The sequence below is a fragment of the Rhipicephalus sanguineus genome, chromosome 6 (assembly GCF_013339695.2).
Source record: "Rhipicephalus sanguineus isolate Rsan-2018 chromosome 6, BIME_Rsan_1.4, whole genome shotgun sequence".
Taxonomy (NCBI): domain Eukaryota; kingdom Metazoa; phylum Arthropoda; class Arachnida; order Ixodida; family Ixodidae; genus Rhipicephalus; species Rhipicephalus sanguineus.
In genome coordinates this window covers 119,939,364-119,962,355 of record NC_051181.1, presented here as the reverse complement: position 1 = coordinate 119,962,355, position 22,992 = coordinate 119,939,364, and the positions used below count along the sequence as shown (strand labels likewise).

The 22,992-nt window shown below is 47.7% G+C and overlaps 1 protein-coding gene and 1 long non-coding RNA gene across 2 annotated transcripts; one reads left to right on the top strand and one right to left on the bottom strand.

Moving 5' to 3' along the window:
• Positions 1-437: 437 nt before the first annotated feature.
• LOC119397504 (uncharacterized) lies at positions 438-3,275 on the bottom strand. The gene has a single exon (XM_037664929.1). It carries the CDS (start codon positions 3,273-3,275, stop codon positions 438-440), a length of 2,838 nt encoding a protein of 945 aa, XP_037520857.1.
• Positions 3,276-11,865: 8,590 nt separating this feature from the next.
• LOC119398026 (uncharacterized) lies at positions 11,866-22,680 on the top strand. Its single transcript, XR_005184732.2, has 3 exons — positions 11,866-11,944; positions 18,579-18,627; positions 22,152-22,680. It is a non-coding gene; the product is annotated as an uncharacterized LOC119398026 (long non-coding RNA).
• Positions 22,681-22,992: the final 312 nt, after the last annotated feature.

Sequence of the window (22,992 nt, the reverse complement as noted above, 5' to 3'; positions counted from 1 at the left end):
TCGGGCTCGCGTCGGAAAATATGTGCAGCTCCGGTTTCGTCTCGGCACGTTTCAGGTCGCGAGCTAATGTCCTTGGAATGGTTATCTTCCGAAGCTGAGGAAGCTGCCGGCACCATTTGTCCCATCGCTCTTGCACATCTGGGGGAATAATTTCGTCCCATGCTGTACCCCGCACCCAGAGGCTTTGAAACATTATCTTTGCGGTAATCGTAGTGGGCGCAAGGAAACCAAATGGGTCGAAAATGCGTGCTGAGGTCTGTAACAGAAATCGCTTTGTGTCCTGCCTACTTGCCAAAAATGCAATCAGGGCGGACATCTCAAACACGAACTCATCTGTCGCAGGCCTCCATTCCACACCGAGAATCTTTGTGAGGCCCAACTCCGGTATAGCCGTCTGGGCTGTCTCAATCTCAGTAAGCGATGCCATTACGTCTTGATTATTCGATCGCCATTTCCTGAGGTTCATGCCTCCCATCTCGAGTATAGCCTGCGCTCGGATCCTTGCATATCTGCTCTGCCTCTTCTACACTGTCAGCACCAGTCACAAAGTCGTCGACATACAGGTTGTCACTTAGGAGCTGAGCGGTGCGGGGAAAGTTCTCCTCGACACCTTTCAGATGATGACGCAAGGTAGCCGCGAGGAGAAACGGGCTGCACGTAGCGCCGAATGGCACCCTTGTCATCCGGTATTCTTTGATTGGGGGTAGTATTTCGCCTTGCTTTGGTGTACTTTGATACCACAGAAAGCGGAGAGCGTCACGCTCCTCAGCCAGCTCGATTTGGAGGAAAGCCTTTTCTATGTCAGACATTATGGCCACATTGTGCACTCGAAATCGAATCAGGATGTCTGACAAACTTGGATTTAGGTTGGGTCCTGCGTAGAGAACGTCGTTCAATGATAGCTTCCCTGATGCTTTGGAGGACGCATCAAATACGACCCTCAACTTGGTTGTTTCGCTACCTGTCCGGACAACGCCTCGGTGCGGCATGTAATAAATGGGCCCCTGCGGGGACTCACCCAGTTCTGGGGCTTCCTCAGCGTGTCCGGCATCAAGGTAGTTCCGGACTGCCTGATCATAGCTGCGGATCATTTCGTCATTTCGCAGTAGTTTCGACGTGAGTGAGTGAAGCCTGTGGGATGCTGTCCCCTTGTTGTCTGTCAGCTGTGATGCGTTCTCTTTCCATGGAAGCCTCACTTCGTAACGACCGTTCTTGTGGACGATGGTGTCCTCAAATGCCCTAAGAACGTCGTCGTTTTCGGTGGTCAGCGGTGCGTCATCGACGATCCTAAGGTGTTCCAGTTCCCAGAATGACCTAAGTTGGCGAGAAACGTCATCTGGTTCTGTGTTCACGCTGACTCGCATCACGCCGACGCTCGTTAGGCACGCTGCGGCAGACGATGTGGTGTCTGTGCCCTGCAGTGCCCATCCAAACGCAGTTTCCACGGCCACGAGCTTCTCAGTGAGTCGCTTGACACTTCCTGTCGTGATGTCCCAGTAGTGATCTGCCCCAACAAGCAGCTCAACTCCAACTCCAGGATGGTAGCCATCAGGTACTGTGTCAGCAAGTTCGAGGCCCTGTTCCTGCGCGATGTTGGCAATGCGGTCGTCCGGTGGTGGCAGCAGGTCTCCGCTGATCTCGGGCATCTCCAGCGCTTCGATGCGGACTCTGGTGTTGTCGCGCCAGTTTCTTAGCCAGCATTCCACCCGACGACAACTTCTTTCCTCCAATGGCCTCTGGCTTCCGAAGGCATAAATGGTCAGCCTCTCGCCTATGACGCGGAGCTTTAGACTGCGGGAAACCTCCTCTTGTATGAACGTTCTTTGGCTGCCCCCGTCGAGAAGCATTCGCACCAAAGCACTCTTATTTTGTCCTTCCGCAAGCGCTCGTGCCGTCTGTAGAAGTACACGTGCCCTTCCTCGGTTTCGTTTCACCTGTAGCGATGACTGGACTGTAGTACTTGTTGCTGCAGCACCTTCGCCTGAGGGAGGCGGCGTTACTCTTTGGTTGAGCTCGCAGACACCCGTCGCGTGCCGTCCTGAGCACTTCGCGCACTTGAGCCACCTCGATGTTCTGCACAAGGCGGCACGGTGATTTCTTTTTGCGCACTTGTAACAGCGCCTCTCCTTTGACATCACCGCCCTTTTCTGGTCTATGGGAATGGGGTTGATACATTCCGCCGCGGTATGTCCTTCTTCATCACAAAAGGCGCAATGCACCTCGCTTCCAGTCACTGTTAGAGCAGACGCCGACGGTGTTTGATGACGATCTCTTGTGAGTGGAGCTTTCTGTTTCACGGCGGCGTCAGGCACCGGTCGTACTGCACGTTGCGCTCTCTCTCTGCTCTCTACCTCCGCCTTCAGGAAATTTAGGAACTCTTGAAGGTCGCCTTCAGGACCGGCTTCCGATGTTGTATTTCTCCTGTAGTACTCGAGGCAAAGCTCACTCGGGATGCTCTTCCGAAGGATCGTCAGCAAAAGCACACCGTATGTGCTCGAGGCCACACCCAATGCCTCGAGACTGCGGACACCCGTCTGGAGTTCATCGTAAAGAGTCCGCAGTCTCTCGGTGTCGTGTAGATTGTGCACCGGGCGGACCGCAAGCAACCGCGCCATATGCTCCTCAATGATGACCTCGTCCCTGCCGAATCTTTCGACCAATGTCTTCACAGCAATGTCATAATTTCGATCACTGAGTGGCAGTCCATCGATAGCGGCCGCGGCCTTTCCGGTAAGATAGCTAGTCAGATACTGGAACTTGTCGATGGTGTGAAGCGCTGGATTCTTGTGAATCGTCGACTCGAACTGGTTCCAGAATCTAGTCCACGAGCGCAGATCTCCATTGAACTTGGCGATCTCCAGCTTCGGAAGCCTGGTTGTTAATGACGGCAGCTGGAGAGTCGTCGCTACTGTGCTCTGAACAGCACCAGAATGTACTACTTGTTCCGAATCGTTGGTTCCTGATGAAGTGCTTGATCTTGTTTCACTCAAGGCTTCGTTTTTTATGGCTCTTTTGAGTTTCGTCTTCATAGTGGTGATTTTCTTATTGTAGTCAATGCATTCGGTCAGCGCGGCATCGAGTTCCTGTAGCTCAATCTTCTTCTCGATGGCGTCGTTGACTGCCTTTAGCTCATTTGCTTGCTCTACAAGGTTTTCCAAATGTTCTTCAAGCCCACCGATCGCTGTTGCTGGCGCTTGCAGCTGGTCGCTGCTCTCTGCGATGATGGCGTCGATGGCTTGTCGAAGGGTGGCTTGCTTCTTCTGCTGTCGTTCCATGGCGCTTTCGATGTCAGCAGGCGAAGTAATCCCGGGTTTCGGCACCAGAAAATGTAGGTCTTTACTCGCGCCCTAAACTTCCTTGCTGACTCTAATCGCTATCGCCAGGTATACGTCTCTTCTCACTGCGCGTGTGAGGCATTGAATGAAGACAAACTCACGTTGTAAAATGGAAAACTTGTATTCTTATATAAAGCAGAGAAAAGGCACGATACATTCAACGTTCGGACACACGTCCGCTCTCTAGTAGTTCTTCTGAGCGTCTGGTTAAACACGCAGGCTGCAGGCACGCAGTCCGTCCCCTCCTCCCGACGTAACCGTACACCACCCCCACAAGCACAACACTCGCGGAACGACGCACTGCTCCTCTTCAGTCAACACCGCCGTCCAAGGCGCCCCGCCGAGGCCATGCCGGTGGAGGTGGCGCGGTCTGAGACCCTCGATGTCGGCAGACGAGGAGTTATGGCTCTTTCTTGGAAAGCGTCGACTGTGCACGTCACGCTCAACTAGCACGGATAGAAACAAATAGAAATACAACAGCGCGTTGTTGAAAATGACGGCTTGGGCCGCGCGCGCAGTCTTTGCGGCGGGAGGGTCCGCGGAGGCCTTCGGAATTCTTAACACGGGCTCTAAGACAGATGTTTCTAATTATCGCCCGATTTCTCTACTATGTGCCACATCAAAGATCTTCGAACTGGCTCTTCACAAAATATTGTCTTTTAGTGTGAAAAACTCATTGATTCCAAATCAACATGGTTTTCTTGCTGGCCGCTCAACTACCACAAATCTTGCTAGTTTCATGACGCAGATCTCCACACCTATTTCTCAGAGAGGACAGGTTGACGTAATCTACTGTGACCTGAGCAAGGCTTTTGACGTAGTCAGCCACACACTGATTATGGTTAAACTTGCGAACTTTGACGTTGACTTGTCGATTGTGAATCTCTTGCACAGCTATCTGCTCAATAGATCTTGTTATGTTGCCGTAAATGGCCAAACCTCTTCTTTGTATAAAGTGACTAGTGGGGTCCCTCAAGGGTCGGTATTAGGCCCACTCCTATTTTTAATTTACGTTAATGATGTTTCTTTTGCCATTCGTAATTCTTCTTTCCTCTTGTATGCCGATGACATCAAGATATTTAAGGAAATTCATTCAGTTAACGACTGTCGCTTGCTGCAGTCAGATTTGTGTTCTTTTTCCGAATGGTGCAACGGCAATAACCTTTCTCTAAATACCTCAAAGACAAAATTCATGTCTATCACTCGCAAAACATCTAGCGTGTCATTTCAATACTTTGTCAATTCTGTGCCGTTATGCAAGGTTTATGAAATCAGTGATCTTGGTGTTGTTGTTGACAGCGCGTTAAAGATTTCTTCTCACGTTAAGCGTACTGCTATGCGGGGCCTTCGTTCTCTCGGATGTGTTTGTAGAATATCTCGAGAATTCAGATCTCCCATGGCCCTACACAAATTGTACACGGCAATATGTCTTCCGCAACTTGAGTATGCGTCCGTGATATGGAATGGCATTGCTCAATCCAGCGGTAACACCATTGAACGAGTCCAGAAAAAAATCCTCAGCATATATAACCATCGCTTTGCTAAAAATGACTCTGGATCTCGTTCAAGTACTGCTGAATCATTATCACTGCCATCACTTCACTGCCGACGAAATCGTTCTGATCTCTTATTTCTCTACAGGCTAGTCCACGGCATCATATCCTGCCCTGTACTTCTCAATTGTGTTAATTTTCGAATTCCGCGTAAGTTAACCAGACAGAACAGACCGTTTCATGTACCCGCCTGCTTCTTCCAACACTCTACCGTTCACAGAATACAAAGTCTTTATAATATTAATTTTCTTGATCTTGACGTTTTTCATAGTCCACAATCATTGTTTTTATCCGAGCTTTGCACTGTTTTGACATAGTATGGCACAATGTACAAAGTATTCCCTTCTCCGTCTTTCCGCATAGTTGTATATGTGCAATCTAATTTTTTATTCCCCTCCAATATTTCTCATATTGTCTTATTTTACTCCTCCCCTTTTGTGTTCATTTCTCTTTGTCTACGTGTTTTTGCTCTTTTTATTTCTGAAGACTGTCTGTATTGTATTGTTTATTTTTATTGATTTTTTTTTGCGTGCGCCTGCACAAAGACCTCACGGTTGTTCCTGGGCACGTTAAATAAATGATTGATTGATTGATTGATTGATTGATTGATTGATTGATTGATTATTATTATTATTATTATTAATGTTCAAGAAAAAGCCATCTGGCTGTTCTGGGGAAGCGTATGAGCGGTTTCTTGATTGATTGTTCGCTACAGTGGACTAAAGCCGTCTTGCACATCCACGCATCGTACGACACGCCAGAAGTCCACAAGGTTAGAAAAAATGTGAAAGAAGCGGACCTTGCCGCTGTCCTGTTGTCTCCTCGCTTTGCACGAAAAGTTCGTAAATTACATACAACCACACAAAAGAGATCGACAAAGTAGGCATGCAAACGGTTCTTATCGTTTTTGGCTACATCACCATTAAATGTATTGTTCAAAATTTTTTATGGCGTAGATCAAATCTGCATACTATGCCTACATTTTTTTATCAGTGCTAATGATGAATTCAAAAGTTCGTTCCGGCAAACCCTGTTGTCGCATATATTATTGCCTTTTGGGGTGCCAGTGCTCATTTTGTTTGTGAACAATGGTTGCGAAGAAAAACGCGTTCTCTACATTTGACATGGCGCACGCGCATTAAGAAAGGAGTTGGCCATGCCTGTACGGTCACACATTTCCGCCGTCGGCTGCAATCTAGACCAGGGGTCTCAAACACGCGGCCTGCGGACCTCTCGCTGGCGAACAGCGGCCCGCACGTGACTGTCTTCATCGCATGTTTTTTATTACTAAAGACGATAGTCATTCTAGGGATACTTAAACGGAGAAATTTTGGTCTGTCTTTCTGTTTGTCGGCACGTCACTCGATTCAGCCACTCGGCCAAAGTTGAACCACTTGCCCAAAGGCCAGCCATCTTGAACGGCTGACTAGGTTTATACTTGTGTACATTGTCGATCAAAAAGCAAACATTACGCATATCTGAGGCGCAACATGACTAGATAAGTATTACGTGCCGTGTTCCTTTAATAGAAAATGCATAATACCTCATTCTAAAGACCCTAGTTTGTTAAGCTGCGCTGAAACGCCTTCCTCCGTGTCCTCTGCACGAGCTCATTGTTGTGTTTCGGTTTCGGTTGTGTATTGCACTGTACGAATGCCATGGGGCGCCGCTCTGGCATTCCTGCTTTACCCAGGCGACGTGTAAATAAAAGAGTGTGTGGAGAGTACTCGTTGAGTGCGGACGTTTCTTCTGCTTCAGCGCTTCGTGCCAAACCGCGTGTTCGGGCTGGCTGGCGTCCCCGCCGGTCGCGTTGGCCACCGCCGGTCTTCGCCTGCTGCTGCACCGGGACTACCAGCCCGCAACACAGCACTCATGTTTCCCGACGTATTGCCAGATGGCGTCCATATCTCACGCAGCGCCTCTTCTATCGTCTTTAGACGACATTTGCAGCGAAGCACGCAGATACGCGGCCAATTTTTTATTTTCTTAACAAGTGTGGTTATTTGCTACACAGGCATGACTTGTCTAAAGCATTTTCTTCTTGAGAGAACCCCTGCGATCAACGTGTGTTGATACATATAACCGTGAAACAAAACTCTATATTTCAGAATCGTCGTCCAGATTTTAGTCATTTTGGAGGTAGATATATGTTGTTGGAATGGCGGCGCCAAATCGCCTTCAGAAATGACCCATGTATGAGATAGGGGAAGGTTATTTCAAATGGTAACGTTTCCATTTGAAACATTAGCCTTCTTTTGTGTGTGTTTTGTGCCTCATCCGGAGTCTATATCGACCCGATGACGCCGCCATAACCCGTGTTTACAGGAAATGTGAAACGCAAAATCTTGAGCTCTATTAGCAGAAAATAAAGTGTCATTGTAGATTACCGCCTCACTGAAGCAGACAGTGAAGTCGATGTTCGTGATCCGCCTTCTCCCCCGAGGTAGTGGGTAAAACATGAACGTATAGATCTTTTTCTGGTGTAACTTTCCTGATAGGGCGTCCGATACGCACAGTCAGGAGCATTAAAGGTACGCTAACGATAAATATGAAGGTGCGGTGGAATGAGCAGGGGCATTGAAGAATGCGTGCAGGTTGGGTGTGAAAAGATAAGTTATTAGTGTACATAAGGCCATAAGCGAAGCCCGAATATCTCTAACTCGATTTCTCTCGCCGCAGACTCGGTGCTGAAGCGATGTCGTCACGAATCTGATTGCTCTCAGCGAATAAGAAATCTCCATCACACGTCACCACGCGTGCAATTCACCGCTGCTTGGCGGCGGTGCAGTGAAGCCGTGGCTTTCGCGATTGCCGCGATAGATGTGGTTGCAGACTTAGAACCTCGCATTGAAGATCAAGCAGGATTGCATTGCAGGGAGTCTGCAATGATCCCCCGTGATGTCGCGGCGGCGGCGGCAGCTCTTTCTGCGCACGAAGCCCGGCTCCAACCGACGGAAAGCAAAACGTCGTTTTCGTCGACGGCATGCGAGGCGTCCGATTGCCAAATACTGCTTATGTTCTCGCGTGTTTAATTTTTAGTTTTATTTATTAATGGCGTTTGCCTTTTGGAGAACTCGAGCAGAGGCGCCATGCCATGAAGAGAGCCCCGGCAGAGCAGGGCCATGCAGGGCCACTCAATCCGCCCGTGGAATGCGGCACGCATCCTAAGAGCAGAAGGGAGGGTACCAGTGAGGAGAAATGTACCATGAGATCAAACTATCGAAGGCCGATAGTTCTCTGCGGGACAGCGGCTGAACACGTGTGAAATCAGACGCAGAATTGCTGCGAGGCTCGCTCGTATAAACTACGTCCACATCACTGGGGTCAGACTACACCTGGCTGCTGTTATTGCCACCGCGTTCACCGGCAGAAGCAAAATAACAAAACGAAACGAATAAGAAATATATCAAGATGAAATAGCTCTCGGCAAATCACGGCCGGACTTCGTTTGCGATCACTACGGGAAACTTGTAGGGGCGTTAGTACATGTATATATCCTTCAGTTTTTCGCAATTTTCTCGCTTGTTAAAGCTCAGCTCACAGTAATAATGGCACGAATGTGATCGTAATAGGAAAATTTGCCATATTGCAGTTCTACTTCCTGTATCTCTTTGGTGCTATTGTGCACGAGGCCCACCACTGGAGACACGGGCGCTGCAGTCGACATGATACATCACGATCACGTGTTGTCACCTTGCTTCACGGAACCTTGCTCTAAAGACGGGAAGCCGGTGGCCCTAGCACGTTTTTTTCTTCTTTGAGTTTCCCCCTTCAATCAGCCTCGTTGCACAACCAGTTCATGTGTACTGGCACCTAGAAACGACAAGAGCTTGGAAAGCGTGACCAATGCTTTCGGTGATGCTGTGTGACACAATTAGTGCACCACGCATGCAAAAAGAGTAGGTTGTAATTTCACATTTACGGTTTTACTTCAAGGATAACGAACGTCACGACGCACGGCTGATAAAGCTAGCTTAGAGGGGGCAATGAGCCGAAGTCCTGCGCACGTGTTTGCAGCACGCACTTCCGAGAAGGCGACTTTGTCTGCAGACTAGGAACGCAAATGTTAATTTGGTGAGCGACAGCGAGTTCACAAATGACACCTCCCTCTTCACGTGAAGACGCCCACACCTCGAAGACTTCTAAAAAATTCTTTCGGGAACGTTATTCCTCATAGTCAACCCCATCCTACGCACGCTGATCGGGGAAAATTTCAAGACAGAAGATACGCTGGACCAGACGACAAAAGGTAGTGCTGCTTACGCAGACAAAGCGCCGACAAATTGAATGTCGGAAGCCACAGGCTTCCAGAAGATTGTGTTTCGTTTGGTGAAGGAAAGGAGCACCATTTAACTAGTCAAAGGAGTCTCTAGCCTCACGGGTGGTGCCTGGGGAGAAGGCGAGAAAGGTCGCCCCTGTAGGGGCGACCTTTCCACGAGGCGCTAGCGCCCCGTTTGTGTCCTCAGGAAGTCCCCGAGCGCATGTCGGGCGGAGTCGGCTCGGCGCCCCCTCCCAAGTGGCGCCCGGGGCACTTGTACCCCCCCTGCCCCACCCTAGTTACGCCACTGTAGAGGCGCCACCGCAGCTGCAGACTGGAGGCAAGCTTCAGTTATTAACATGCACGGAAATTTCAACACGCGGGTGTTTAAGCTTGCTTCCCAAATCCAATATGCGGCCACCTTGGCTATAAATTTCTTCAAAAAGGCACAGGTAAACCTCGATGTAACGAACTGTTTCGCTTTTTACAACTTCATGTCCGTAGAAAATATGTATTTTGAACCTCACAGCCGCGAGGCATGTCTACCTGTGGTTTCACAACGACGAAGTTTTACTGTGACAGCAAAGGAAGGCCAAGGCGTTAAATCCAGATCCGGCTGAATCGCGATCAAAAGCGCCCGTGTGACCGGGATCTTGTCACTGCAGGGGGATCCTTCAATTGCAGTTAAGCATATCCTGACCGAGGCATGTCGCGATAGAAAGTCCATGCGTGTGCGCCGCTCGGCCAGGATTGAACTTAATCCATATCGGACTCAAACCTAATCGTCTTCGTCGGTTTTGATCGTGATTCAAAGCACCTGTGCGACGGGGTGTTTTTGCAGACACTGCTCTTTAAGAACACAGAGGTTGGGGGCTGGCATGCGCGCTGTGTCTAGTTTTGCTACAAGAGGCTTCGGACGCTATGCCAGGCCATGCTTTCGGAATAATCTCGCTTAGAAATTACACGTAATCTCAGCTACAGCGTTCTGCGTTAAAAACTGGCATAATCGCCTAATTGAATTCATCCCGTTACATTTTGCAAAGCAGCACAAAACAGCCATCGTGCAGCACAAGGCCGGACGGTAGCGCGGCACGAAAGTATATGTCGCTGGTGCCTTTCAGAAAAAAAAAAGAAGATACAGCTTACTAGGTTTTGTCTGGCCTTAGCATACGGAAATGTGTAACTTTAAAACATTCCTTGATATGATACAGTTCTAAAAGAAAGAAAAAAAAAAGAATGGACGACTGCACGGTGTAGCAACTATTCAAACCTTCGTGACGACGTTGCTGAACGTTCTCCCGATGTTTGACAAGCTCCCTGGCACAATTGCACTGTTCAAAAATGTAGTCGCATGAAAGAAGATGCACGTTCCGACATTCAGAGAAGATTGAGCGGCTGCAGCGCTTGCGAATCTGCCACCGCCCGCTACTGAGAGCCACAAACGTGGTGCACCGTGTTGTGCGCCAGCGCGTTTCAGCAGCCCAACAAGCAAATGCTCGCACCGCGGCGCCACTGTCGGCCAAACATGGCAGCCGCCTACGAGCGCTGGAAATTCTGGTCTATATAAAAACGCCAACATTTCCTAAACAAAAATTAGTGTAAGAAATATTAAGAGCTAGACGCCTCGTGCGACTGCTTACAGCGCGCTACCTGGCAAGCAAGCGCTATCTCCGCGAAAGGCCATCTGCTACTCAGGAGCGAGGTAGGTGGCGCCACGTTCGAAAAGAAAGTGCGAAGGAGAGGAAACCGAGGAGAAACGAGAGCGGAGGAGGAGAGTGTCGCTACTTCACGAAGTTTCAGGGGCTTTAAACACTGATGTGTCAGCGCGCCACCTCTTGGCCAACTGCGCGCACATATTCCTCATCACCCAAGCGGGTCATGAGGGATATGTGCCGCTTCTAGATCAACTGCGAAGGATGTAGTAGTTCGGCTGGTAGCTAAAGTATGACAGCCGAATCCACGCGTCCCATTGGAATGTACAGGTGTGGTCAAAAGTTCCCAGGCCGCTCGTTTAATGTTATGGTAGCGCGGCCTGGGAACTTGATATCACCCCTATACATGCAGCCAAGCTTCGTTTTGAGGCTTATAGATGTCGTTCTTGTCGGGCGCGGCGCTTTTTTCTACACATTATCGCCCTATGTCAATGCCAATGGGGCAATATCTTCACACACACATATATATATATATATATATATATATATATATATATATATATATATATATATATATATATATATATATATATATATATATATATTATAGATGTCGATTATCATTAAAAATCGCGTTGCGTTGACAAAGCCACAGTAGCCGACCCGCATAAAAGTTTACTTCAAGAAATCTAAGACAGAATACTTGTACGCCTTTGCTACAAGAAATCGGCATCTCGCGCCGGTTAAAGTATGCTGTCATGCACCGAAATAACTCATGTAGTGGCGTAACAATGCGGTGCTTATGCACATAGAAGTTATTTGCGGCAGCGCACGCGAAGCAGCCGCCTATATTCGTCTTCTTTGTTTCCATACTCATCACGAAGAAAGTCACAGAGCTCCGCGTCTCGGCGCTTGCGCAAAATTATGAAGTAATGATACTTCATCCACCATTAACAAAAGCATTCTTCTATGTTTTACTCGTCCATAAATAGATAAAATTTGGGGCCCTTAATGTGAAAGTTCGTAAGTACCAGAGACAACACCTAACAACAGCTATAGCGCTCTTTGGGCCCTTGGAGACACTGTCAAGATGAAGGCCGTGATTCTATATCTCCTTTTATTGGCTGCCTTCAGTGCCATAGCTCTGTAAGTAAAGGTTGTAAAAAGAATGCTTTTATTTCTAGAAAAGGTATCCGATTAGGAACCCTCATTAGGAGCAATTTTTGTCATTAATACAAAAATTGCAGCTGTGGTAAATCAAGTCATAGTTAAGTTGGCATCTGGATGCACCTTACTGCTCTGCAGTTTGCCTACAGTGGTAGCTGGCAATTGTAGTAAGTATGCCCTGCTGTTTTTAATCGGTGGCCGCCGTAAAATACCTCAGGTCGTTTAACAGCGAAAGTTTGCCATACCGCACGTAAGGCAGTAGCACGCCAACCTAGTGGACACGTAGCTATTTTAGCCTGCAAGACCTGTATTAGCCACTGTCATGTTCTCACACGTTACCGTGCGCGTGAACTCACGCATAAAAGATGTTTTCAGATGGGATTAACCAAAAACTAAACAGTAATTACATTGCACAAGCTGAACGGTATTACCGGCACAGCTAAAATACCCTAATATGAATTTCTTTACTCCTTGCAACGGTAGCCTTTCATTACCTAATTGATTGTGCATAGGTGGGAAATTGGCGGTAGTGTGGTCTCTTTTCTCAAGAACACGGCAATCAGCAGCTCGCTTAGTGCGACAGCGAATGGCGGTGACGTGTGATACGCGAACATGACGACACGACGTCGCTTTACTTCGTTTCAAGTACCCTGTTACTTCTCTAATCGGGGAACCTCACGCGAGTGCCTAAGTATATCAAACGCAATACGCAAGAGAAATAGACGGGGCGGGGACACTTTCTCAGGTTCACGACAGATGGCGCAACCTCTTCATTAACGCTAGAGTTACTGTATATGCTAGCATATACAGTAACTCTAATTAACGCTAGGGTGCCTCGATGTCAGCGTTCCTTCGTACAGGGTGGTGCCACACGCCGCCATATTGTGTCGGAGGACGTAGGGACGCACTAAACTGGAATCACCACACAACGCGCGCGCACGTTTGTCCACGTCCACCGATCTGACAAAATATGGCGGCGGCGCTGTCAATGAGTGACACCACCCATAAACCTGGAGGCGACGCTAGCATCGAGGCCCCATAATTAACGCGCCTCTCAAAATGCGATACTTCTGAACAGCTGCGAATCTTGGAGGCCATGTAAATCAGGGCTACCGCTCTCTTTCCATTTCCGACCGATAGCGAAACTTGTCCGCCAGCGTCTTACACCTCACACGACATTCATAAAAACGCTGGAATTGCGCTATACCTCCTGCCAGCGCTTTCGCGGCTCTGAGTAAAGCCCAGTTTCCTGGAATGTGGAATGCGCGGGTGTGAATCGCAGTGTAGCTACTAAGCTTTTCGTTATGCAGTTGTGCGTCGACAGATAATTATCACCATCACCATAAACCGGCAGTGCTATCTTCGTCCTCTGCTTCCTCTTCTGATTCGCTCTCAGAACACGTGCGCTGATTTGTCCGGCGTGGGATGCAATAATTCTGATGAGTTAGAGAACGAGTAGAGCGAGAAAGAAAGAGAGAGAAAGACAGAAGTTCTCGGCGAAAAAATTTCAGGACGAGGCTGGACTCGAACTCGCGTACCTATGACCCGAACGTGAGCATCGTAGCCACTCGGCTATTCAGACACGCTAGCAGGGCATAACATAGCCTTGTATAGTTAAGGATAGCCAGAGGGTGGGAAAGGGAAGTGAGGGTGAGGAGGAGGGAAACGAGGAGAGGAGAGAGTGAAGCTTCGCATAGAAAGAAAGAGAGAAATAGAAAGATAGTCAGAAAGAATCAAATCAAGAGAGAGACATATATAGACAGAAAGAACAAAAGATAGAAAGAAGGAGGAAGCGAGAAATAGAGAGAGGACTCACAAAAATGAGTAAGAGGACTCTTTTGTTTTCTTCTATTGGGTGTATACTGTGACGCTTAAACGGTATTCTACCGTCCGACGTGGCGTCGGCGCTCGTGTTCGAGTGACAGACGTCAGTTTCATCGAGGAGAGACGCATGGTACTTCGTGCTGACGCGCATACCCTTACAAAAATAGATTTAGACAATCTATAGACTGTCTAAGCCCATTTTTAGACAGTCTATAGACTGTCTACATACATTTTTGTAAGGGTACAGTAAGGAGTGTTCGTTGCGCATTCTTATGGGGGCCAAGAAACGCTAGACTATGAGTCGCAAGCCCGCAATAGTATACTATGTATAATATTTATTACATTGTTACGAAAAGGAGATAGCCAACACTGCGCGTCTGCAGCCCATGTTAGGCAACACTAGCCTACAGTTAACTGGCGTTAGCCTGCGCTAGCCGATATAAGCCAAGACTAAGCAATAGTTAGCCATCGTTGCCCAGTGCGTGCCACTAGTTAGCTGTCAATAGCCAACAGTAAGACAACGTTGGGCTGCCACCGATTCGTATTTAACAGAAAACTCCATACGAGCTATAAGAAGGCCAGCAAAGTGAAGAGCAATAAACTTATGACAAAATAATAATAAAGACACCGATTTATACCTCGCTAAGAAAGTAAACCAATTGATGCCTTCCAGTGAACTGACAGTACGGTCATGCTTGCAAGGTGAGGATGTACGATTAATGTTGCAACGCAAGCACGGTGTTTCAGAGTGAAACGTTTCACGGCGAAACATTTAGGTGCTGCACTAATAACTAGCAATTAGCACGGACGTATATAATTCCTTTGAAACAGCTTCTGTAGTAGTGTGACCGAAGCACACGGCTCCAGCTCGTGCTCATGGTGCCCTAGATTAAATTAGGAAAATGCGCGAGTGATATAACGTGCATGGTAGAATAGCCACGCCGGATGTCTTTCGCTTTGGAGTCGTCGTAGGCGAATGCATAAGGGACCCTGTGAGTTTATTTATTTATTTATTAACAGCGGTGCTGTTCAAGCTTGGCGTAATTCTGGCGAGAGACGTAAAAACTAGGGCGGGTGTGCGCCACTGAAAGCGGGCATGCGCCACTGAAAGCGAGCATAGCATAGCCATCCAGAGTATAGTATAGCAAGAGGGTGGGAAAGGGAAGTGCGCGTGAGACGTGAGGATTAGGAGGTGGGAAAGGAGGAGAAAGGATCATATATAAAGAGATAAAAAAGGAAAGAAAGAAGAAAGAAAGAAAGAAGAAAGTAGAAGATGTAGAAAGAGGTAAATAAGGAAGCATGAAATCAATAAGAGAGAAGAAGAATGAACTCAATCTGCGTTCGCCAAGTGGTGGCGCCTGCTTGCCAGCACCGCTGTTTACTCGATTGCACAGGAGTGTCACCGGCTTTCAGTTTTTCATTCCCTTATTATACTTCAATGACATCCTTGCTAGATGTTACACGAGTGATAGGCATAAGTAGCAGCAGTCGTGGGTAACATGCTAAAATGATATTCGATGGTTGGCATGAATTGGAGGTGATTCTTTAGCGAGACGATTAGGGCTGGAGGCTCGCTCCAGTTACGGTAATTAGGCTAAGAAAAAAAAGTTTTTTTTATACTGTTGTGCTGGCTTACGTAGAGAATAAACGTCGACTGAGTGCTACTGCGTCATATGCGATTTTCAGTTCCTGTGAAACCGTTGTTAGTTGGTCTGGTAGCCATTCCACTGAGCGTGGAATTCGGATTTGGGAATGCCACTGCAAGCCCTGGATGGATGATAAGGACAGTGAGACATCACGATATCTCGGGCGTCATAGGCGTGCACAGGGTTCCCCATCAGGGGGGGCGAAGGTTCGTCGCAGCGCCCCCCGTCCCAATTACGTCAATGTATGGTGCTGACATTGCTCTCCCCCCCCCCCCCCGCGTTTCGCAGCGCCCCCTCCCTATTATGTCAATGTGTGGGGCTGACTTTGCGCCCCCCCCTCTTAGATGAACAGGGGGGCGGCCGCCCCCCCCTGCCCCCCCCCCCCCCCCCCCTGTGCGCATGCCTATGTCGGGCGGCATACGTTGTTCTAAATTAGAGTCAAAGGATATGATGAGGTGTGCTTCTAATCGTGGCCGAATTCCACAGACGCTTTGTTAGACAACGCTCAAGCGCGAAGTTCTTACGCTGCACCGAATTGCGAAACAGGAAAGATGATGCCGCTGGCGCAGGTATGAATAAAACTGTGCACTAGCGGATGGAATGTATATCGCAATAAATAACGAATTTTGCTGTTCTTTCGTTGACATTTTGTGATAGCGCAGGAGAGGTTTCTAGCTGCTCATCACAGCCTGTTGAAAGAGAGTGTCTCACTCAGCAACAGTCGACTTCCAAGTAAAATAAACCTGAAAACACCGAGAAGATTTCTCTTGCAAATATACAAAATTTATTAAATACCCCTTGAAATACACATACATCTTTGTGAATATGTGTCCTTGGCAAATATATATTTTGTGCGCTGCAATCGACTATACCATTATTGCTGCCGAGCAAGTACATACGTTGTTTCGAAAGAGCATCTTCTAGTAACTCGCGATGAGTAAGACCATTTGTCAAATCGAAAGCAGCACTACATTTTCATGTCTGCATTAAACGCGTCTTTAGTAGGACTGATAGGCGGGCGAGTTGGAACTTATCCATCTTTGCGCAGCGCACAAAACTGACAAGGCACACAAGAGAAGAGGATGCGACAAGCGCTGAATCAGCGCTTGTCCCGTCCTCTTCTCTTGTGTGCCTTGTCAATTTTGTGCTGTGCGCAAACATGAAGGCGTCTTTGGTTGCCTATAATTTAGGATAGCTCAAGTTTGTACATTACATGAAGTAATGAATGTATTTTTTCAGGGTGACTTACGGCTGACATTATTGAGAAAGAAATATAGGCATCAATCTTGTGCGAGCTTCTAGAATCGCAGTCCGCTTTCCGTCGAACCCTTCCTTTCCAGCAGTCGCAACTAGGGTTTAATTTTTCTACAGTTAAATACGCACTTGAAAACAAGGTCCATATATGGCAATAACTGCTTGTTTTTTGCGTATTGTTGCTCGCCTAAAACGATTGCGAGCACTTCTTATTGAACATTACAGTGGTAATAACTTATCAACACAGGAAGGTAGAAATGAGGCCTTGTTGATAATAGATAATACGATTTCTTTTGCCGCAAGGCAAGGCAAGGGCAAACAGGGAACGTGTCGTGCACCTCCTTATTGTTCCTTGTGTTGCTATGTGCTAAAATATCGCATTTCATCAACACGGATTTATTAAGACGAAAACCTTATATGCCTCACTAAACACGAAATTTGACCGTCGGCGTCCGGCGTCGTCGTCGGCTTCTTGCGTCCTGCGGCGTCGGGGACGAGTGGTACAAAAAAATCATCATCACGCGATTAAGTCACCATATGACGTCATCATGACGTCACAAATATTGGCGTGACGTCATGTGGCGTCACGCCATGTAATGCCTTTGTAGCGCCCTATTTTGGGCGGCGAACAAAATAAAATGGCGCTTCGCAGTGGCACGTGAAGCCAACGCTCGTGTTCCGTGCTGCCGTCGATTCCGGTTCAGCCGTCTCGTTCCTTTGCTCCTGTGGCATAAGACTACACCGTCATCACATAACACCGTAGCTTCGTCAAAGGTGGGTTGATCACGGAGGCAGTGCAAAATCAGGTGAGGTGCCTCCGATCCTGGAGGCAGTGCGAAACCACGCTAGGTGCACAAAGCTTTCGGAGGGTGGCGGGACAGGATAAACACATCTAGGGAGCCTACGTGACCGGCCGTTCATGTAGGCTCCCTAATACATTGAATGAGAAGAAAAAGAAGATAGTTTTCGCCTTCGAGTCGTCATGCACAAGGGACGTTGTGATTATAAATGCGAATGCATTTCTTAGTCGGGCTATGTGAGGCATCCGGCGTTGTCCCGGCGCCCTCTCCCATAGCAACAGCTGCGGGCGCGCGCGCTTATCCACGCCCCTAGCAACCGGACCATGTGGTGCGAGAGAGTGTAGGAGAGGGTAGGAGAGGGTAGGTGCAGTGCTTCGCCCCTCCTTCTCTCGCCGTTCGCTCTCTCTCCTCCCTGCTCCCCACTCTCCCGTCCGCTCGCGCCTCACTCTCGACCGTTCGCTGGCTGGGCGCCTCTCAAGGCGATGACAGAAGTCGGTGAAGGCGAATGTCTGACGGCAACGGTACCCTCTCTCGGCGCAAGAAATGCATTCGCATTTCCTCACGATTCCCTTCGGGGAGGTGGGGGCATTTTTTTAGAAGACCTTGTTTCTTAGTTCGTCGGCGTCTATCCTTGGTAAGCATGTTGTTCCTCTCGTAAACCTTGAAACATGAAAAAAAAAAGCCGACAGTGAAAAGGTGCTCCTCTGCCTAGGAATTCTTGGTCCCTTTCCTTTGTTTAACCCGCCACGGTGGTCTAGTGGTTATGGCGCTCGACTGCTGACTCGCAGGTCGCGGGAACAAATCCCGGCCGCCGCGGCAGCATTTTCGATGGAGGTGAAAATGCTTGAGGCCCGTGCACTTGGATATAGGCTCACGTTAAAAAACACCAGATGGTCAAAATTGCCGGAGCCCTCCACTACGACGTCTCTCATAATTAAATCGAGGTTTGGGACATTAAACCCCAACAATTATTATTATGATTTCCCATGTTTAAAGTTAAAGAGAATGGCGGCTGAAGCTGTAAACAACGAGAGCGCCGTGTGTTCGAGCAAGAAATAAGCGACCCCATCCCGTATTTTGACATTGCAGGTGCGGACTTCCACAAGACAGGCAACCAATAAGAGCTTGCGTTCATAGCGTAAGTGCTGATGACATTGTTGGCTTGGCTATAGAGTGCTGTCTGGCTACTAAAAGACAGCACCGTAAGTTGGTACCGTCAAGGGAATAACCGAATCACATAATTTCTGAATTTAACGAAGCGCAAGTATTCGAAAAGAACACCTTTGTATACCGGAATCAAGTCGAATATTTACTATGTTTGGCAATAGATGAAATATGAAGCTTACGTGGACTCATTTTGATAAAAAACGATATAATTATTTCATTCGAAATAAGCAAATTTTTAACTAATACTGTGTGAACACGTACGTCCTTGTAAATGTATATAAATGACAAATGTAACGTGCTGTACTGCATATCTGAATATGATACGTTTAGGCACAGCGCATGCAATAAGTCGCTTAAGATCAGAGTTGTCGTTGGGCATATTTGAAGAGGAGCCAACATTCGAGCTAAAATGTAGCCATGCCTTCACATTTTCGCGCCATATTTGTAGCCAAATAGGACGAGAGTGATACTATTAATATAGTGTTTACTGTTGAAGAATAAATAATATGGTTTCACATAAGCTAAAACATAGAATTATGAACATGGTATGTTCCCCTCATGCTTGGTCTTCAAGTGACAGAGAAGTTGCAAATAAATGAACAAACTATTACAAATTAGTCAAGAACAAGTATGTCAGTCAAGAGTGGGTAAGAGTCCTTGCCAGAATAATTATGGGCAAACAACTCTGCAGGAACATTACAGGTTGAGGCAGTGTTTCCTTGAAGCCGTATAGAGCGAAGTTGATTAGTGAAGCTACCATAACTCCAGTCCAGCGTCAAGTTGCGAAATCTGACTGAAGATGAAGAGTCCAGTTTCACTTTGCTGCGAAAATCTTTTGTCAAGTCCACACGCGAACACGCGCTGGGCTTCAGCTTTGGAAACTGGTACGCATGGTCAGCATATAAGTCAGGTAGCGTCAATAGCGCGCTAGCCACACGTTTGGTGACATGCGCGAACCTTCGTCATTCCGTCTTTACAGTTGCGGCGCATGTTGGGTGCGTCGCTGCGCACCAGCCCGCCTGCGGGGTGAGGACATGCGCGCGCCCCTGCCAACCCGACAGAAAAGCTTTGAAATAATGCTTATAACTTTAGGCTAGCGTGGTGTTCTATGTGCAAATAATGAGAAAAATTCCTAGTAAATGCGCCACAATATAAGTTCAAAGTAGCCAGAAAGTAGCCATGGAAGCAACATGAAATTTTCATCGCTAGACGGTGTCCAAATGTAGTCAATTCGGCGCAAAGTAGCCACCAAGGGTAGCATCTGCTTCAGGTATGCTTTAATAAATCCTTTGTGTTTCTAAATCGGCATTGTTAAATTCGTGCGCAATTTCATTTCTTTGCAGCGCATCCATTACACATTGTACAATTTCTTTACCCGCCACGGTGGTCTAGTCGTTATGGTGCTCGACTGCTGACCCGAAGGTTGCGGGGTCGAATCCCGGCCGCGGAGGCCGCATTTTCGATGGTGGAAAAAATGCTTGAGGCCCGTGTACTTAGATTTAGGTGCACGTTGAAGAACCCCAGGTGGTCGAAACTTCCAGAGAACTCCACTACGGCCTCCCTAATAATCATATAGTGATTTTGGGACGTTAAACCCCAACAAATATTCTTACCATTTCTTTGGAACGCCGACACTACGGCTGAGCGCTACATTGATGGTTGCCTCCCTTATCTTATTATGACCTATAATGGGTCGGAAGCGACGTGTGAAACTATACGACGAGTGCATAGAAAGTGTGCTTACTTTCCGTTCGCTGGAAAAGTACTGCCTGCCTGCTTTCGATGGACTCGTTCTTCAGAGCCACGCTGCATGCATCGTGTCCTTTCCTTGATTTTGTAGCGTTAGCTACACTGGCCTAGCCGAGCCAGTTTCGCGTTGCTCCTCAAGAGCCGTGCTGCGTATGCGCGAGGATCAGTGATGTCACACAGCTGGCGCATCGGAGCCGGCACTTCCCGCGCACTCCGCCGCTGCCGCGCGCGACTCGCTGTCGCTAGCTGCCGCCGGTCTGCGCTTTCCAGAGGAGTGACGTCGTAGACGAGGTAGACGTACTGGCGCCGGCGCGCGCGCAGCTATTCGCCTTCGCTGTGCAGTCGCCGTCTGACACTGCGCTGGAGCCGCTTGATAGCGCCTCTGACTGGCGTTTGCCAGTGTGGTTTAGCCATGGAGAAGGAGAGCGCGAATGCTGCTCAACGGCGCAGAAAAGCGGAGAAGCTTAACTCATCGGATCCCGAAGTAGTTGCCTGGCAAAATAAACATACATGTGCCACATAATATGTATACCATGTGTGTGTCATTGGAGCAGTAGTAAGCATGATAATCAAGCTAAGCTAATCCTAGACACTCAGGAAAGCTAAGAACAATGAGCTGAACCTTTGCTAACGTTACGTTATCCTGACATAGCCGAGCTAAGCCACTGCAACATTTTTTTTCAACACTGCCGGAACGTTCGCCTGTAAACAACTAATGTCGCTCAGCACGCAGCGTACGAAAAGATGTGCACGCATGCAGAGAGCCGGAGGAGCATGCGCCCGTCGTGATAGCTTATCAGGGAAGGTGCGGCGCTGGTGAACTCGCGAATGCGAGTTGTCTATTACCTGCCACAGAAGTCGAATATAGATAAAGTCAAAATGAAAAGTCAATAAATGGTAACTGTTGGAGTTTTACGTCCCAAAACACGATATAATTGTGAAAGAAGAAGCTGTAGTGGAGGGCTACGGAAATTTCGCCCACCTTGGGTTCTTTAATGTGCACCTAAATCTAAGCACACTGGCCTCTAGCATTTCGCCTCCGTCGAAATGTTGCCGCCGCGGCCGGGATTCGATCTCGCGACCTGCGGGCCACCAGTCAAACAACACAACCGCCAGACCACCGCGGCGGGTTTCAGAATGATAAAAAACACAAAAAGACAAATTCCATGTAATAATATTGAGCTGCATGCTAAAGGACCAAATAATAATAATATATGGGGTTTTACGTCCCAAAAACCACGATTTGATATAAGAGACGCCGTAGTAGAGGGCTCCGGAAGTTTCGACCATCTTGTGTTCTTTAATATGCACTGTCATCGCACAGTACACGGGCCTCTAGCAGTTCGCCTCCATAGAAATCAGACAGCCGCAGGCGGGATCGAACCCGCGATATTCGGGTCAGCAGCCGAGCACCATAACCACTGCTCCACCGCGGCGGACTGCTAAAGGACCTTATAGGCGGTCAAAACTAATTCTGAGGCCTCCATGTGGCGTGTTTCATAATAGCATTGCATCGTCGGCACGCAGAATCCCAGAAATTAATATTAAAGAGAAGGCGACCAAAGTGGCGACCGAAGTGGTAAACACAATTAAACAAAAACCACACAGAAAACAGGCATGAAAAGAACAATTTATCCTGTCGTTTTAAGTGAAAACTTGTAGGCCCGAAAGATCTGGCCTACAAGTAATGATAATTCATATGGCTTTTGCAGCTCTGACGGTAGTGGTATTGCTTCCTTGGTTTAGTGCCCTCCGGGAAGAAGACATGGCGACTGGTGTGGTCCAAACTGTACTTGTCGGGCTCACGTGCGTGTCCGTACAGTCAACTTGGCGTGTGTGGCAACGGGCTCCCGGACACCGCATTTGTTGCGTCCATGGCGAATGCCCGTAAGAGGAAAATAACATAGACGCCGACCGGACATCTCAGAAGAGTTATCGCATGGGCTACGAAGAACTTCATGTGTCTCATTTTATGATGAGCCGCGAAGATGCGCAAATCCAAATCCTACGACGAACATTCAAAATTGATATTTACTTACAGCGGTATTTTTGTAATATAGTGATTTACATCAATGTTAAAACATCCGTACACTCGATTTTTCATTGTATAAATCTTAACAACGTTTTCTTTTAATTTGCACAACCGCATGCTGCCTACACTTTGTAACATTTTTTGAAGCTCTCCTTACTAAGTGCCCACTCTTCATGTGTTTCATAGTTACTGCAAATAAATAAATAAATAAATAAATAAATAAATAAATAAATAAATAAATAAATAAATAAATAAATAAATAAATAAATAAACACCTGGCGGTGCTCAGCATGTTGCCGTACGGAAGCGTGACATGCGCGTAAAATATGGAACGATGTAGCTGTGTCATACAGACCAATTTTAACGGTATCGCGTGAAAAATCTCGTTTCGCAGTAATTTCGGCGTCGGCGACGTTGGTTGTGAACGAAAAATCTGCGTTGGGCGTGAGCGAAAATTCGAAATAGATCCAAATAAATAATAAAAATTTCCAGTTGGATTGTGACTCGAACTCAGGACTTCTGCGTGGCAAGCAGGTTTCCTGCTAGAGAGAGAGA

What these genes read in the sequence shown, in the direction of transcription:
- LOC119397504 (XM_037664929.1), bottom strand. Translation starts at nt 3,275, where the DNA reads ATGGAACGACAGCAGAAGAAGCAAGCCACCCTTCGACAAGCCATCGAC.